This window comes from Boeremia exigua (genome assembly GCF_020726555.1).
Source record: "Boeremia exigua strain MPI-SDFR-AT-0100 chromosome Unknown C7974scaffold_4, whole genome shotgun sequence".
Taxonomy (NCBI): domain Eukaryota; kingdom Fungi; phylum Ascomycota; class Dothideomycetes; order Pleosporales; family Didymellaceae; genus Boeremia; species Boeremia exigua.
The window spans coordinates 1,747,086-1,764,105 of record NW_025763521.1 but is presented as its reverse complement, the minus strand read 5'-3'; the positions used below and the strand labels follow the sequence as shown (position 1 = coordinate 1,764,105).

The window sequence follows — 17,020 nt, the reverse complement described above, 5'->3', positions numbered from 1 at the left end:
TCTGGTCGGAATAGGTACGCGCGGCTTGCATGAGCGGGCCGAAGATGATGGGTGTGTACCATATTGCTGGGGTAGCTTCAGCTGTTATGATCTCCACATGGCTTTAGGGAGCTGAGTGGAGCAGTGGTGAATGCTCTCCTCGGAGCCATAGCCATACTGCATTGATACCACTCGCCAGGCGCCGTCAGCACTACAGGAATCGAGGCGTATAGGAGTTCTGCGGAGCATACTTGCACGTGTATGCTGTCCAGGTAGATCTATGGTGGCCCAGATCAGTAACAGAAGGTATAAAGTTGGGCATCCGCTGTGGCTGCAAAGCTTAGAACATCATACCACTCGAAACACAAAAACTTATAGCATCGTTTCACCCGAAATACTCCTGTCTAAGAAGACACAATGTCCACCGTTCCACATTCCACACTCCCGTCAGATTACGTTACGAAATACGCACCTACAGTCAAATTCCACGGCGATGAGCGCAACTTCCCTGCCAATATCGAGTTTCTGCTACTGGGAGCTACTCTGAAGAAGCGCGTATGGCGACCGGCAGAGATGGTCCCTAACCAGTCCACTGGCGTACCAGCAGTGGCTGTGTTGGATGATGTTATCTACATGCTTTATACTGATGACGACATGGAGATCTACGTGACTAAGAGCGCAGACGGTCAAAATTGGACCGAAGCAAAGAGGATCGGCCAGCAGACAGGTATACCAGCAGTAACTGCCTACAAAGGCAAACTTTGGATGGTCTATACTGGTCACCACTCTTCGCAAGTATGCGAAAACAACTGATCTTTCGCTATCTTGTTCTTGGAAAGCTTACGTGAAATACAGCTCTATGTCACCTGCACCGCCGACGGCAAACATTGGGAAGGCCCAAGGGAGATTGCTGATCAGAGGACTAGCGTTCCTGCTTTGACAGTCTTCGAGGATCACCTATTCATTTGCTATTCTGCCGCTCATAGCTCTCAGTTGTACCAAAGTCAATCAGATAATGGCTGGGACTGGTACAACCTCAAGGAGATCGATGGTCAAGGCAGCGACATCCCTGCTATCACAGTCGTTCCTGGGCCGGATGGTGATCAATTGCTGATGGTATATCCTTCCAACGATAGGGGCGACGACAATCAACTCTTGCAGACTCGCTACACGACTAGCAAGGGTTGGAGCGATCCAAAATGGATCGACGGCCAGCAAGCTCATCAGGTGGGCTTGACAACATACAATGGCACCGCAATCATGGCGTACAGTGGCAACCACTCAGCAGACATGTATGCAAGCACTTCCACCGACGGTGTCAACTGGCAATTTTTCCAAATCGCGGATCAGCGAGCGCGATCCTGGCCAGCTATGTTCCCCTTCAAAGATCGAACCTACATGGCGTTCTCCGGAACAAGTTCCGCTAAGCAGATCTGGGTCAGTTCCTGTACGGGTGCGAAGATCACCCCTTCACCAGATAAAGCAAATCCGACGCAACAGGATTTGGTCAATTGTGCAGATGACCCGGACTGGTGGATCGATATCAACGATGACAGATGGCGGGCAGACAATCAGCCTGCGGCCACAGCTATTTACTATGCGGTCCAAGAAGACGATTCAAACTGGTACATTCACTACATATTCCTCTACGCCGGCCAGCATGGTCAGACTGTCAGAGGCGAGCGTGCAGGTACAGATTTCAACTGTCAGCTGTGGACTGTTGGGGAACATCCTGGAGACCTGGAACGTTTTATGATGACGATCTCGAAGATCAATGTTGGTGATGTTGTTAGTTGTCAGTTCGAAGCACATGGGAACAAGAGAGACTATGCTCCAGGCGATTGCGATTGGGACACCTCGGACCCTACGGACACTGGGAAGCACGCGATCGTCAGTGCCGCATTGAACAACCACAGTTGCTGGAACTTGAAGATAGAGGGTGATCATCCATACGAAGACAATATCACCGGTGTCGCCATGATTGGCAACTTCTTGGGCGGAAGCTACGGAGACGGCTCAATTTGGTGGAAACCCTGGCAGACACCAGCGGAGTTCACTCAGCTCGGTCTTGATCGAGAAGGCAAGCCAGTCAATGATCAGGTATGGGCGACTTTCAGAGGGCGCATGGGAGACTCTTACACATGTGATCTAAACGGCGGCACATACTTCGGCGGTAGTAACCTCAGTACTTGGGATTGGGATTGGGTGAAAATCGTTTGGGCAGGAGGGAAGATCCTTGGAAAAATCAAGACAGATTTACAGCAGGCTGATGGACCAAGAGGCCCAGGTGACAGAGATTGGGTGCACTGCTCGATGTAGGCGACCAGAGCTATCTAACTGATAGTGGTCTACTATAGATCAGACGATCATATAACCTTGATACCTTACTATAACCTACGAGATACCAACGTAACCTGCGCTTCTTCCGGATAGCTCATCAAGTTATACCCGTGTGCTGAGTTCAGCAGTCAATCTTGAGTGCTTCTCAAAGTCTCCAAGATATGAGACAACTATTTCAAGTACCTAGGTAGCCATAATTAAATTTTCTATCTGGGAATTAGCCAGTCATGGCGCCAATGCCTACCTCCCTCTGCAAGCACATTATCAAGGAAATGTCATGGTGTTGAGTTCTTATGGTCAGGATTACTGTGTACAAAAGCGATCATTGTGTACTAAGCTAAATCGAGTACTGAGCGCGGTACATAGCCTACTAACAGTGGCAAAATGCCGAATTTGTTACACCTGCAAGGCTCAGCCCCACGCATTTGCCAATGAGATCCTAGTTCTCGGTCGAATGCATCTGTTCAGTCCCAGTACCCTGGCTTTTGTTTCTAACTTTGTTGCGAACTGTTCACGCACCGCAGTGCAGATCTTCCTTTTTGGCTAAGGAGGGTGCCTAAATCGCGAATCTGCGGAGTGACGTCCGCCCGACACAGCCCGGTTCTGAGGCTCAAACCTAACACCAAGGCTGACATGCTGCAACGCGACCGCCTGACGCAGCCCCAGCCTTGTCGGTGTGGGGGCGAGCTGAGACGTGCAACTTCCACATAAAGACAAACGAGCAGACACCTGCCATCGGTTTCTGCGTAGCTTGCTGATTCTTTTACCTGTTCAGAGACCAAATAAGCAAACACTGGCTTCAATAAGACTCCACGTTACGTATCTGATTGTTTTCGCATGATACCCAACCATGGGCTGGCGGCTGTTTGACTGCGCAGACTCTTCAGTCAACTGTAGCGAGAATAAAACACGGGTTCTTGCAGATCCAGATGTCGCAGGCATTGGAGTACAGACCTCTCCCTAGCTCTGAGATGGCATACGCTGACAATTTCCAGATCATTGTCGGCTTCCTATCCTCGACATGTCTCGCATTCTTGATCGCGTTCACAGTACTGTTTTTAGACCGCTTCAACGACATCGTCAACTTCTACCGGAGGACTTTCACAAACCGAAAAACAGCGTACGAACAGAACCACGATGATAGCACAAAGTACTGGCGCTCGGTCGCATTCTGGTCGCGTGTTCTGAGCAAGAATTTGCTTGCCTTCTCAGATACACAACTACTCACAGGCCTGGCCATCCAGTTCACCGCGCTGATCAAGCACTGCTCCATGTCCGTCTACCACTTCCGTATCGTTACCGATCTCGCGTTCCTCACAACTGTGACGCACCTTCTCACCGTGGTGGCGCTGCGCAACTACTTCGTCAAAAACAAGTGGATCAACCTGCCGCGCATCTTCTTTATGCTGGGAAACCTTGGTCTCTTGGGATATACATCGTTCGTGTCGTACTCGTATGATATCGTTCACCTCGACTTATCAGACGATCTGGCATGCTTCTTCAAGGGAGAGCGCCCGCCCTTCAAAGCCGCGTTTGGCGGTAAATGGGCTGCGCTTCTGATTGGCGCAATTGGTGGTCATGTCACTGTGATAGCCGCCATGTATTGGCTGAAAGACCCCGATCCGAATAAGAAAGGCGCATGGTGGTGGTGGATCTGGTATCTGGGCGCAATATTCCGCACGTGGATTGTCGCTCCAGCCTATTCTATCTACGGTATCTACATGGCCGGCGACGGACTTCAGTACACTCAAGCCTTGGGCAAGCCGCCGGCAGGAGTTGAGATCGATGGAGACGAGAGCAAATGGAACTTTGGACAGTTTCTCCCCGTCCTGTTACTGGCCCTGCCAATCTTCGCTGGATGGGAGAGCTTTTGGGAGGAGAAGGATGAGGATCGCGAAAACCGATTCGGACGACATTTCCATAGGAAATCGGGCAACACACTGGCCGCCGAGTCCTTTGTGTTAGATATGCAACAAAAGAAGATCACACAAGGCCACTCAACGGATCCTTCGACAGAGGAACTGCAAATCGAAAGCAATGGTCCGAGTCCGGCCACTACGCCTCGCGTTGCTCCACGAGCTTCACCGCATCTTCGTTCCAATTCAGGCGATACTTCGACCCTACATCCTTCATCTGGTTCTGATATGCTGTTGTCAGTACCATTGCCGGCAGCCAGCCCAGGTCTTGAACTCAACTTCAGCAGACCAACTCCACCGCGAAGCCCTCCCGGGAGCCTTCCAAGGCCACGTGGTAGTACGACTTGAGCACAACGCAACACGTTCCTCCTGAACTACTTCATTCAGCAGCACGCCTTGCTATCCGATCTTGTCGCGTAGCTTTTCACGGAAATCTTATCCTTTGAGTCTTTCCGCTCGGAAGAGTTGACTGACTAGCTCTTGAGGATACTGACTGCGTTTACAGCGATGGCTGTCCAATCAGTTAAGCTGGTTGCGCAACAGTAAGCTCCAACACACCCATGCTGAACATAGCCTCAGTCAGCGATGCTGTGCCAGCCACCTCACTACACCGCGTCTCATCGCCATGGCAATGGCGCAGTGGACCTGGGTCGTTTGTGTCCTGATCAGTCGCACTACGCACTGGTTTCTGGCATTGTATAACAGGAGTACAGAGGATCTTGGTGCAATGATACCAAGAGGTGCTGGGTTGCGCGATGAGTTTACATGTGGCAGTTAGGTAGACATATCGAAGATAGGAGCCTTTTGTGGATATCGACTTTGTCTACGTGTCTACGTATCGTATGGGTGTCGATGGCGACTTAGTGGTTTGACATGTCACAATGCCTGGACTTTCTTAGAGAAGCTTCGCAAAAGTTTTGATGCTCTGAACAGTTGATACATATTAAAGTCGAGCTGACCATGCATTGTGACGTCTGACATTTGCGTCGCGTGCGCATCTCGACCTAGGTACCTATCCAGTGCTGCGGCCGAAACTTGGCTTAATCAGACCAAGAGTCTTGTACCGGTACTGAACCCAGGCAGAGTAGTATTCCCCGGCGTCCGCGACCATTCCGCGCTGGACGCCGTACATTGCATCGCGTCTACTGTGCTGGGTATCTCCAATCAGATTAGAGCCTCCACTGATAAGCCAAGATAGGCTTGTGAGCTTGAGCATGTCTTTGCAGATATTTGATACCAATCGGAGAACTCTTCAAATCCTTTGAGGTTGCTTCCTTCGATTTTGCTGCGTACGCTCGAGGCTCGCATGGCCAGCCAACCACCGCGGATCAGCGTCATTCCCCGCGTTTCCCATGACCCACGAGCACGCTCAGAATTTGACCCCATAACCCACCATTTGGATTTGCGAACGCCTGGTCAAACGCTAGCAGGCTTCTCGAACGACATTTCCAGCTATGTGGGTTGAGCCTCACAGGTTCACTCCGACAAAAACCGAGTCCCGGGGGAGCGCACTGATCACTTAGCGCCTCCCGACGACCGTTCGCGCGCGACCGTTGCCCGCATAAACTCGGCCTTAGAGGTGCCTTCACACCAGCGCAGAAGTCGCGACTTTCAACTCAGACCATCAGGCATGTTTTGCCGCAAGATCTGGGGTTGTACGTAACAGTAATTGGCTACAGTCTGGGGATTCTGAGCGCAGGGTTGTTGCATCCCTGCCGCGGTTGCAATCGAAGCGACCTGCCTTTACCGGTTCGAGGTGTGGGATGCGTAGGAGCCAAGATGTTGGCATATCAGCGTCTGACGCACCGGGAAAGTTACTTGAAAATCTCTGCTTGAGCGCCCTGGCGCGACGATGGGTGATGCTATAAGAGTATTTGGATCGCCGCTGCTTGTGAGAGTGTGCAGACCGGATTGGGGATCCTGAGTTTCTTACCTCCAGACTCCCTCACCTTGGCATAGCTACGCAGTTTGCCACAGTCCATCCTCAGTATGCCCAATCGTCATGTTATTGGTGCTGGAGAGGCCGAGAAGGGATACAGTCATGCTCAGTATGGCTATGACAAGCAGACAACGACCACTGAAGGGCCTTTTGTGCACGGCGCTGCTACGATCGGAGAAGCTACCGGACGAGGAGGCGACACACACCGTGGACTGAAGAGTCGACACATCCAGTTCTTGTACGATATCCCAGTGTCAAACGCGCTCAGTGAAGTGACTAACGCGCATACAGAGCCCTTGGAGGTGCCATCGGTACAGGTCTCTTCGTCGGATCCGGTGCGATCCTTGCCCTGGTCGGCCCCGCGCCGCTGTTCATGGCTTACTTATCTATGATGATCGTCGTCTGGAATGTCATGAACAACTTGGCTGAAATCGTAACTTATCTGCCCATGAAGGGTATCACCATCCCCTACTTCGTCAAGCGCTTCGTAGACCCCTCGTTGGCCTTCGCCGCCGGCTGGAACTATTGGTACGCGTACAGCATTTTGATCGCAGCTGAAGCGACTGCCGGCGCTATTCTTTTGGATTACTGGGAGACGCCTGTTCACAGCGCAGTCTGGATCACTATCTTCCTCGTCCTCGTCTTGTTTTTGAACATCGTTGCTGTTGGCATCTTTGGTGAGGCTGAGTTTTGGTTCGCTTCTATCAAGTTCATTACAATTATAGGTCTGATCATCGTTGGTTTTACGATCATGCTGGGTGGAAGTCCCAATGGTCAAGGCCGCCTTGGCTTCAGATACTGGAACAATCCTGGAGCGTTTAAGCCGTATCTTGTTGAAGGGCATGCTGGCAATTTTCTGGCATTCTGGACCGCGTTTGTCCGCGCTGGATTTGCCTTCATCACTTCTCCTGAACTCATTGCACTCAGCGCTGGAGAGACCATCGCACCTCGACGCAATATCCCGAAGGCAGCCGGTCGTTTCATCTATCGTTTGGCCATTTTTTACGGATTCGGATCCTTCATCATTGGTGTCATCGTTCCTTCGGACAATGAGCAGCTCCTCAGCCCGAACTCGAATGCTTCTGCATCGCCGTTCGTCATCGGTATTCAGAGGGCTGGGATTGGTGGCTTGAACCATGCCATCAATGCCGCAGTGCTGACATCCGCTTGGTCAGCTGGAAACGCTTTTCTCTTCTCTGGCTCTCGTGTACTATACGGTATGGCGTTGAATGGTGACGCTCCAAAATTCTTCGGCAAGACGAACAAGAATGGTGTGCCTTGGGTCGCAGTCCTTGCGACCTGGTCCATCGGTTTCCTTGCGTACCTCAACGTTTCCAGCACCGGTGCCCAGGTGTTCACTTGGTTCTCCAACATCTCCACCATTTCTGGATTTATTGCTTGGATCGTTGTTATGATCACCTACATCCGCTTCCGCAAAGCCATGATTTATAACAACATGCTTGACCAGCTGCCCTACCGCACGAAATTCCAGCCTTACTTTGTCTGGGTAGTACTCTGCGTCGTTACGCTTCTGACCATCACCAACGGCTTTGGCGTCTTCACAAACGCAAGATGGAACGTTTCTGATTTCCTGGCAGCATACATCACACTTCCTATTTTCCTCGCCCTGTACTTTGGTCACAAGATATGGTACCGAACGGCTTTTTACATCAAAGTCCAAAACATTGATGTTATAAGCGGCAAGAGAGAGATGGACGAGCTGTGTGCGAACGATATCTCTGGGGCGCCTGTGCCGAAGAACGTATTGCAGAAGATCTGGTTCTGGATCGCTTAGGCAGTTACTATGCTCGCAAGCAGTCAAGTACAAGTCGAATTTATGACACAGATAATGTGATATAAAGTCATCTGATTCAACAGTGTACCGTAAGTCTGTGATGAATCTCTTCACGTGCCGAGCCATGCTATTCGTTGTGTTGTTGTAGCTGCTGCCTACGTCTACTTTTGACTAGCATAATCGAATGAACTGCTTAGCGGATGCGGATGACCTGCAAACGTCGAACTCCATTTGATACTTACCCCACCGATCTTTCAATAAAGCAGACCAATACACTCAGTGCATTTCACCTCAAGCTGAAGTATCCGCCAGCCATTCATCACTAGCGTACAGCTCATCTCCCGAAAGAGCTAAGCTTCAGCTTAGCCCGCTCCGTCCGTGAACGGTTCGGGACGCATGTCTCTGCCCAGCCGCGTCCAGAACTGCAGGTACCCAATCTGGAGACGTGGAGAACAACACAGCTGCCAAGCCAGCGAGCGCGAAAACGGTGAACGCACGCAGATGCGGTCTTTCAGCCCTGTGTGCATGTGTGATGGAGGGCTGTGAGGCGGCGCCGGTGTGACCGGGGTGGACGGTGAGCTCAGCTTGGGGGACTTGGAGGCTTGGGAGGGCCGCGGTGTCAGATTCGCGGGCTTAAACGGTAAGGCAAGCGTATGCCTTGTTGCATAAAGGCTCGTGGAAACCAATTATTTGCTTCCTCCTTCAGCCTGCGTCTCTCCAACTCCGCACCGTGCGACCCTCTCTCTCTGCTGTGGAAGTATATGTGTGAATAAGCACCGTGTTATAGCTTATAGCCGCTCTCCCACACATTTTCTAGAGTTTATCTCTTTTCATCCAATTTCTACCCTCTACCAAATTTAGGACATCATCATGGCCGATGCTGATCAGCCCTGGGGCCGACGCCTCGTCATTTGTTGCGATGGTACCTGGCAGACCAGTGTCAGCGAAAAGGAGAATGTCCCCTCGAACGTCACAAAATTATGCCGCCTCATCAAGCGGTACAGCGAGAAAAAGACAGACAAGGCCAGAAACTGGCACCAACTCGTGTACTATGACAGTGGCATCGGAACTGGCAGCCTAAGTGGCGTGGAGGCCGCTCGTCAGGGCGGCACAGGTGCTGGTCTCATGGAGAACGTGATTGAGGCATACAACTTCATCGTCCTGAACTACCAAGAGGGCGATGAAATCTTCTGCTTTGGGTTTTCACGTGGGGCGTTTACTGCACGCGCAGTATCCGGGTTGATCGCAGACATCGGTGTTATCAAACCGCTTGAGATGCAGTACTTTCCACGGATTTACCGTGCCTACATGAGGTACGGCAGCGAGGAAACCAAGGACCCCAAGACCGGCAAGAGCATTGGTATTCAGGCTGCGATTGACGCTAAGGCGGGCAAATGCTTCCGCGAGTCTGATGAATGGAAGAAGCTCATCAACTTGGGAACTTTCATTGACCAGCCGCCTACTGATGCCAGTCGCCAGATCAAGGTCGTCGGTGTCTGGGATACTGTGGGTAGCTTGGGCATGCCAGACTTGGCGGGTCAGAACCTCGGAGGTCTGCGAAAGAAGTATGGATTTCACAACGTCAAGTTGTCAAGCCGTACGTCTGCCCATTCAGCTGGTTTTGTCGCAGACTGTTAACGCAGAAATAGATGTCAGTCATGCATACCATGCTCTAGCTCTGGATGAACGCCGATCGGCTTTTCGACCCACTCTGTGGTACATTGATGCGAATTCATTCAAAAAAGGCGGCTCGAACGAAGGCAAAACTATGCCCGAGTTGAAGCAAGTCTGGGTATGTGAATGCGTCTTGTTGTCAGTGGAAGTCTCGAAAATCACTAACACTTCTTGATGTAGTTTCCTGGTGTCCATGTGAACTGCGGAAGAATGGGCCGCCGCGCCCACGCCGTCCTGGGCACGAGCAGATGGAGATTGAAGGCGAGTGGACCGACATCAAAGGTCGTCGCGACGCACCGACGGGCTTCAAGACACACGAGTACATCCACCCGCTCGTTGAGTACCGGCGCGCGGTGCTTACGAAGTGGGACAATTGGGCCTGGGAGACGGCGCACCCGCTTAGAGACTGGCGGCGCGCGGTACGGACCGAGAGCGACGGGAGTGCGCGCCACTGGTGGTACAGGCCTGGTGGGGATGACGATGATAGGCTGCCCGAGTGGTGCGTGTTGCCTGACACCAAGGTCGAGATTAACTATGAGCGCACGTGGTACAATGCCACCAAGCAGATGAACTCAAAGAACAGTAAGAAGAAACAGTTGTTGACTTACTTGGAGGATCTGGATAAGGAGATCAAGTTCGAGCCGAAGAGGATGAACGAGTGGGAGCTGTAAGCTACACACCCACAGGAATTCCCTAGTCCTTACTTGTCTTGGGGAAAATGGAAATTGGGCAAGGTGGGTTGAGGAGAAATTGGCTTTGAGGTGTAAGAAAAGCGTCTCGTAATGTAGTCGTTTCGTCTAGTCGTCTTTTGCTCTACTCATCATCCTCTTCATCGTCGTCCCCAAACTCCACGCCATACTCGGCACAAACATCCCACTTATCGCCCTTTGCACTCTTACTGACGTACTTCGTGAACCTCAATACTCCCCTGTCTCTGAGAACTATCGCAAGGTTATTCCACGCAGCAGGCTGACTGAACAGGATACCATCGTCCTCGTCGTCACCAGCGCTCTTGTAGATCGCAGGATCAGCCTTCGCCTTGCGTCTCTGGCCCGCTCCCGTGCTAGTCGAGGGCTCACCAGCGGGCACATCGTCCTCATCTTCGCCAGCCATGTACATTTCGTAGCCGCCAACTTCCTCTTCCTCCTGCTTCTGCTTAGGCTCGGACTTGCCGTTGGTCTTGCCCTTGCCCTTGCCCTTGCCTTTGGACTTGCCCTTGCTCGAGCTACCGTTCTGCTTGGGTTCCTCCTCAGCCTCCTCCTCTTCCTCTTCCTCGTCACCCCATCCCTTGGAAGGTGTAATACCTAGAGTGACTTCTAGCTGAGGCTCCTCTTCTTCGTAAGCAGTTGCGAGTGTGTAGTCAAGGCCACGACGGAATCGGCGTGCAATGATATTACTCTTTGTGAGCGTAGCGCCTGTGACGAGGGAGATCCATTTTGAGAATGCTGGGTGCGGGAAGAGACCGTCAATGAGCTCGTCGTAGGGTGTCAAGCCAGCGTTCTCCGGGTAGCCCTCTACCGGTCGGGGCTGGATAGCCTGGCGATAGAGGTAACGCTGCTTGTGTGGCGGGCGCGCAATGCCGACCTTTGCATCCTTGTTGGTAGGGTTCGATGGCAGACTCGGTTTAGCCTCATGATCTTTGGACTCGAGGTACTCGCGAAGGCGTGCTGAAAATTTGGCTGACAAGAACCCAGCAAGTCGAAGGGAAGACTCGTTCTGGAACATCTCCGAGACCTCTTCAACTGTGTCAGGTGTGAGATAGTTAGGGTTCATGTATTTGATGAGGAAGTCAATCTCAGTCTCTGTGAGTTCAACGTCATCATCGTCTTGCTTGGCTTGCTCCTCCCAATCTGGGTTCTCTACCCAATGTGATTGTGGTTCGTCAAAGACGTCTGCCTTACCACCCTGCAATTGTGCAAGTGAACTCTTCTCGGCCAGCTTCTCCTCGAGGCCCTCCTCGAATCCCTCTTCGCCCTCTTGCGGGATATGGAACCAACCACTGATCGCCATGCGTACACGGCCACCGTCGTCCTCTTTCATCTCGTCCGCACCCCTTCTGTAAACCTCCTCAACATCGTGGAAGCTCTCTCCCGGCTGGACAGTGAAAAAGGACAGCTGGTTCCAGGCGGGGGGTATGACGAGCGAGAACTCAGGTGACGGAATCTTAACGTCAGAGCCATCGGATGTTGTCTTGTGCTCAGTAGGGTACAGTCGCAATGCGCCTCCGTACTCTGGCTTCCATGTCTTGTCCGGGTCCAACAAATACAGGATCCAGCTTACACGCCGGCTACCAATGACATCGTCATGGCAAAGCAGATGACATCCTGGTGTATATACATTGACAGCCATGTCTGTTTTCTTTCCACTCAATGGCCCAGATCCTGTAATCGAGGAGAGGTATTTGCGGAAGGCCGATGAGTACAGCGAGTCGCGCAGCGTGAGTAAAGAAGGTAATCGCTTGAGCGCCGAGTCATCAAGGCCATCGAGGTTCGCTAGGTCGCCAGATTGGTGGATTTTGTAAATGTCGGTCTCCTTGGGTGTGAAGGAAATGTGCTCTCGGATTTCTTCGCGTACTTTGCGGAGGAGCGAATCGTCGACAAGTTTGTTGATGACAGCATGCTTATAGCTACGCCGGCGTTAGAATGAGCCGAATAAATAGGCAGGTGGACGTACGGTTGCGATTCGGCGTAGTATTTGGTGTAGCCGGCGAGCCTTTTGCTCTCGAACAGACCCTCATCAAAGTTCTTGTGCGCCTCGTCGTCGGAGATGGCTCTCTTTTTCGACTTGCCGTTCGCGGGCGACTGATTCTTGCGCTTTGGCATAATGGTTGTTGCAGGCAATTGCTCTTGCTCGGAGATGTTAAAAGCGTCGCGCCGAGCTCGATGTAAATTTTGGTGGCCGGAGGCTTCGATGCCGTCACACCACCATCGCTCGATCATTATCGATAACACAACTTGCTACAAGGCTTGAAGGCTTGGCCGTACACGTGAGGGTTCACAATTCAAGATCAAAGATCAGATTTCTGCTCTTGATTTGGAGCCATGATCAGGTGTCTGGAATTAGGATACGCTTCATCGACCATGTTGTCTAGGTAATTCGACATCGCGATGTGCACAGTTGTTGGGAGAATATAAGAAGATATTGTAGTTGGGTATGTAAGTAAATCTACACGACCTTGTCACGCAGCTTGGTTTGCTCGTGCTATGAAACGAAAGACTTTTTACCCAGATAACGCCGACCCATAAGATGAAAAGTAAATCCGTGTCCAACAGTAGTATCGAGAACTGACAGTTGGAGCCCAAGTTCATGAAGCTCATGCCGCATGTGGTATCATACACGACGACCCATTACTTACTCTTGCGAGATGATCAATGCAATTACGGGAAATCAGAGGCAGAGGGACAAGACGCTTAGTCGAAGCTGACCTTGGAGCCCTTGAAGTCACCGAAGCCGCCACGGTTGAACGAACCGCCGCCACGGCCACCACGGCCACCACGGTCGCCGAAGCCACCACGACCACCACCACGGCCGCCACGGTCACCGAAGCCACCGCGGCCGCCACGGCCACCGCCGCGACCACCACGATCGCCGAATCCACCGCGACCACCGCGGCCACCGCCACGGCCACCGCCGAAGCCACCACGGCCACCGCCGGCGCTGTCGTCACGAGCAGCAGCGAAGTCGAGACGGATGGGACGACCAGCAATCTCGGCTCCGTTAAGAGCCTCGAGAGCGGAGGTAGCCTCCTCTGTAGAAGAGAAGTCGACGTATCCGAAACCCTTGAGGGCACCGGTCTCACGGTCGGTGGGCAGAGAGACACGGGAGATGCTTCCGTACTCCTGGAAAGCCTCCTGGACAGCGTCGTTGGTGCAGTCGAAGGAGAGGTTACCAAGGAAGAGGGTGTTGCTGGGAGCGGAGCGCTTGTCGCCGAACTTGTTGGCACGGTCGAAGGTCTTGTTGGCAGGCTTCTCACGGGGGGTAGAGAAGTCGACGTTGAGGGCACGGCCATCAAGCTCGTATCCCATCATCTCCTTCTGTGCCTTGGCAGCAGCATCAGCAGACTCGAACTCAACGTATCCGAAGCCCTTGGAGCGACCAGTCTCGCGGTCGCTGATGACACGGCAGCCGGTAATGGTACCGAACTGCTCGAACTCGCGGTAGAGCCAGTCCTCATCGATGTTCCAGCTCAAGCTGCCGACGAAGAGGTTCTTGATACCCTCGCTCTCAACGGCCTCAGTCTTGGACTTCTTGACAGCAGGCTCAGAAGCCTCCTCGGCCTTGCGCTTCTTGGAAGGAGCCTCGGCGTCGCTGTCGGACGAGTCGGAGTCGGAAGAGTCGGCGTCAGATTCGGAGTCGGAGTCAGAGGACTGGTACATTGTTAGCATGTGTGGAATGGACAGGTGGGTGAAGGACACTTACAGCATCAGCCTTGGCTGCGGGCTTCTCCTCAGCCTCGCTGCTGTCAGACTCGGAGTCGGAGTCGGAGTCAGAGCTCTCAGCCTTAGCAGCGACCTTAGCGGTCTTAGCAGCAGGCTTCTCCTCCTCGCTCTCGCTGTCACTGCTGTCAGAGTCGGAAGACTCAGCCTCAGCGGCGGCGGGAGCGTCAGGGATCTCAGAGTCAGAGTCGCTGGACTCGTCCTCGCTCTCAGACTCGCTGCTGGAGGGCTCGGGGGTAGGCTCCTTCTTGGCCTTCTTGGAGGACTTCTTCACCTCCTTCTCGACAGCCTTGCCAGCAGCCTTGCCTGTAGCCTTGCTCTTGGCCTTGGGGGTTTCGGCGACCTTGGCAACGCGGCCAGCCTTGACGCTCGAGAGCTCAGACTTCTTCTCCTTCTTATCGGCGACCTTGGACTTTCCCATTTTGGTGATGATGAACTAGATCTACAATGTATCAGTATGATGTAGGTGATGACAAAGTTTTAAAAATGACGGAAGGAAAGAGGAAGACGAGACGGAGCTCGTATGCTCGTGCGCTGACTTCCATAGGAAGATCATGCGCAGATAGCCTGTTCAACTGGATGCCTCATATTGCAAAAGCCCACTGGAATCTCTCGAGATCGCGCGAAGCGATGTGCCCTCAAGCCCACGGAAGCCCACAAGATGCCCACAGAAGAATTGGCTTCAAGGCAGAGTGTTCCCACAAAAGCCGAGAAGACAAGACGAAAACCCTCATAGTAGCCATAAGCCCTCTGGTTTGATCTTGTCGTGCTCTAGCGAGCGACGAACATTGTCCTCTAGTGTGTTAAGGAAAAGCCGCAAATGCCCACTGACTTGAATAGTTTCTGATAGCCCACAGTAGAACCTCGTAAAGCTGATAAAGTGTCGAACAAGATAATGTCGACAAGTAAAGGTGTGGAGGAAGAGTGTAGAGAAAATATCGGGAGGCGCACAGCTTTAAGCTCTCGGGAAGGCCAGGGCAGAAAACCGAACTTTTTTTCAGCGGGTTGGGTGGCCCAAGCGCCAGGCGGTGTGGAGCTAGCGTAGTCCCTGCCACCTCCACGCGCCGAGAACTGCTGTCCAGTAAAGCTCCAGCAGTCGCCATGGCATCACCAGCGGCACACAAGCCGCGCAGACGGAGGAAGATCGAAGAGGGCTCTCTCGCCCATGTTAATCACGGGACACTCGATTTCGACGAAAACACCAATGCACGGAAGCCTGCGTTCCCGCTCGTTGCTTTCCTTTGGCCAGCCAAGGGTACTGTGTCGCTATGGGTGACAATACCTCTAATCTTGATGGCCGTTGGCCTCTTTCGATGGACCGTCGGTCTATGGGGCTATTCTGGCTACCAATCGCCTCCTATGCACGGAGACTTTGAGGCTCAACGGCACTGGATGGAGATCACCAAGCATCTCCCCGTGTCGCAATGGTATTTCTACGATTTGCAGTGGTGGGGCCTGGACTATCCACCCCTCACGGCCTACCACAGCTGGGTCTTAGGCGTCATGTAGGTCAACATGTCAAGCTTCAGCTAGCAGTACTGAGTTTACCAGTGGCTCCGCCATCAATCCAGAATGGTTCGCCCTCGACAGGTCGCGTGCACTTGACGATCCCAACTTGAAGATATATATGCGAGCGACCGTCTTCGTCTCCGAATACCTTGCCTACGTACCGGCACTCGTTGTCTTCCTCCGTCGGTACACGAAGTCAGAAGGCGTCAATGTGTGGGAGGGCTCGATCGCGCTGGTCGCGATACTCCTCCAGCCAGGCACCATCCTCATCGACCATGGGCATTTCCAGTACAACACCGTCATGCTCGGTTTTACCGTTGCAACAATGTCGAGCATGATTGCTGGCCGGCCACTGTGGGGCTGCGTCTTCTTCGTAGCCGCACTCGGATTCAAGCAGATGGCTCTCTTCTACGCCCCTGCCGTCTTCGCATACCTGTTAGGGATCTGCGTTTTCCCCAGAATCAACATGGTGCGATTCTTCTCGATCGCACTTGTAACGCTTGCGGCTTTCGCAGTGCTGTATCTGCCTTTCTTGGTGGGCGTGGCCTACGACATCTACAGAGGCATCTCAGACAAGGGGCTCCCAGTACCTCCACTCATGGACTCATTGCCAATCCGATGGGATACTAACGCCTGGTACTACTCTGTTGTTCTGCAAATGTCGCAGTCAATCCATCGGATCTTCCCTTTCTCCCGGGGCCTGTTTGAGGACAAGGTTGCTAACATTTGGTGCACTATCCATACCTTTCACAAGTTGTACCGCTACCCACAGCAACTTCTTCAGCGTGCAGCTCTGTTGGCTACTTCCGCCGCCATCTTACCGCCGTGCCTGATCATATTTTTCAAGCCGAAGAAGGAGCTCCTGCCTCTTACTTTTGCAGCAGTATCTTGGGGGTTCTTCCTGTGCTCGTACCAGGTGCATGAGAAGAACGTGCTTCTCCCATTGCTGCCGATGACCCTTTTGCTAGGTGGACAAGAAGGTTTGCTACCATCGACTCGCGCCTGGGTCGGACTTGCCAACATGTTGGGCATCTGGACAATGTTTCCTCTCTTGAAGCGGGATGAGCTTCGAGTCCCGTACTTTGTCATCACACTCCTCTGGGCCTACTTGCTGGGCCTTCCGCCAACCTCCTTCGCCGCGTACCACGAGGGCAGTCAGAATGGTCTCAACTTGCTTAGCAAAATCATCCATCTTAACATATATCTGGCTATGGTGGGCTGGCACATTGCTGAGGCTTTCTATCCTCCACCAGCCGACAAGCCAGATCTGTGGGTGGTTGCAAATGCCATCGTTGGCACAGGTGGATTTGGCATCTGCTACCTCTGGTGTCTGTGGCGACTGGTTACCAAGAGCGAGATTCTTGGACAAGCGAAGAGCAAGACGCAGTAGTCTGCCTCGGTCTCATTGCATTCTTTCGAAAGATACCCCGGC

At 52.7% G+C, this 17,020-nt stretch overlaps 7 protein-coding genes across 7 annotated transcripts; 5 read left to right on the top strand and 2 right to left on the bottom strand.

Moving 5' to 3' along the window:
• Window positions 1-396: 396 nt before the first annotated feature.
• Window positions 397-2,447, top strand: C7974DRAFT_451247 (uncharacterized protein; the record flags this gene model as incomplete). The annotated part of the gene is made up of 2 exons (XM_046145777.1): window positions 397-774; window positions 835-2,447. 2 exons carry the CDS (start codon window positions 397-399, stop codon window positions 2,296-2,298), a joined length of 1,842 nt encoding a protein of 613 aa, XP_045999260.1. The 3' UTR covers window positions 2,299-2,447.
• A 571-nt stretch (window positions 2,448-3,018) lies between these two features.
• Window positions 3,019-4,991, top strand: C7974DRAFT_153026 (uncharacterized protein). Its single transcript, XM_046135814.1, has 2 exons — window positions 3,019-3,265; window positions 3,315-4,991. Exons 1-2 carry the CDS (start codon window positions 3,170-3,172, stop codon window positions 4,581-4,583), a joined length of 1,365 nt encoding a protein of 454 aa, XP_045999259.1. The 5' UTR covers window positions 3,019-3,169; the 3' UTR covers window positions 4,584-4,991.
• A 932-nt stretch (window positions 4,992-5,923) lies between these two features.
• Window positions 5,924-8,177, top strand: C7974DRAFT_152862 (proline-specific permease-like protein). The gene is made up of 2 exons (XM_046135813.1): window positions 5,924-6,412; window positions 6,466-8,177. Exons 1-2 carry the CDS (start codon window positions 6,225-6,227, stop codon window positions 7,967-7,969), a joined length of 1,692 nt encoding a protein of 563 aa, XP_045999258.1. The 5' UTR covers window positions 5,924-6,224; the 3' UTR covers window positions 7,970-8,177.
• A 454-nt stretch (window positions 8,178-8,631) lies between these two features.
• Window positions 8,632-10,418, top strand: C7974DRAFT_390744 (uncharacterized protein). The gene is made up of 3 exons (XM_046141496.1): window positions 8,632-9,566; window positions 9,619-9,761; window positions 9,824-10,418. The coding sequence occupies exons 1-3, from the start codon at window positions 8,840-8,842 to the stop codon at window positions 10,211-10,213; spliced, it is 1,260 nt and encodes a 419-aa protein (XP_045999257.1). The 5' UTR covers window positions 8,632-8,839; the 3' UTR covers window positions 10,214-10,418.
• A 1-nt stretch (window position 10,419) lies between these two features.
• On the bottom strand, window positions 10,420-12,572 carry C7974DRAFT_422969 (Oxoglutarate and iron-dependent oxygenase degradation C-term-domain-containing protein). Its single transcript, XM_046144357.1, has 2 exons — window positions 12,317-12,572; window positions 10,420-12,269 (listed from the first exon to the last, which is right to left on the bottom strand). The coding sequence occupies exons 1-2, from the start codon at window positions 12,463-12,465 to the stop codon at window positions 10,457-10,459; spliced, it is 1,962 nt and encodes a 653-aa protein (XP_045999256.1). The 5' UTR covers window positions 12,466-12,572; the 3' UTR covers window positions 10,420-10,456.
• On the bottom strand, window positions 12,573-14,085 carry C7974DRAFT_390741 (uncharacterized protein). The gene has a single exon (XM_046141495.1). The coding sequence runs from the start codon at window positions 14,026-14,028 to the stop codon at window positions 13,054-13,056; it is 975 nt and encodes a 324-aa protein (XP_045999255.1). The 5' UTR covers window positions 14,029-14,085; the 3' UTR covers window positions 12,573-13,053.
• Window positions 14,086-15,162: 1,077 nt separating this feature from the next.
• C7974DRAFT_332847 (ALG6, ALG8 glycosyltransferase family-domain-containing protein) lies at window positions 15,163-17,020 on the top strand. Its single transcript, XM_046139125.1, has 2 exons — window positions 15,163-15,584; window positions 15,631-17,020. Exons 1-2 carry the CDS (start codon window positions 15,181-15,183, stop codon window positions 16,976-16,978), a joined length of 1,752 nt encoding a protein of 583 aa, XP_045999254.1. The 5' UTR covers window positions 15,163-15,180; the 3' UTR covers window positions 16,979-17,020.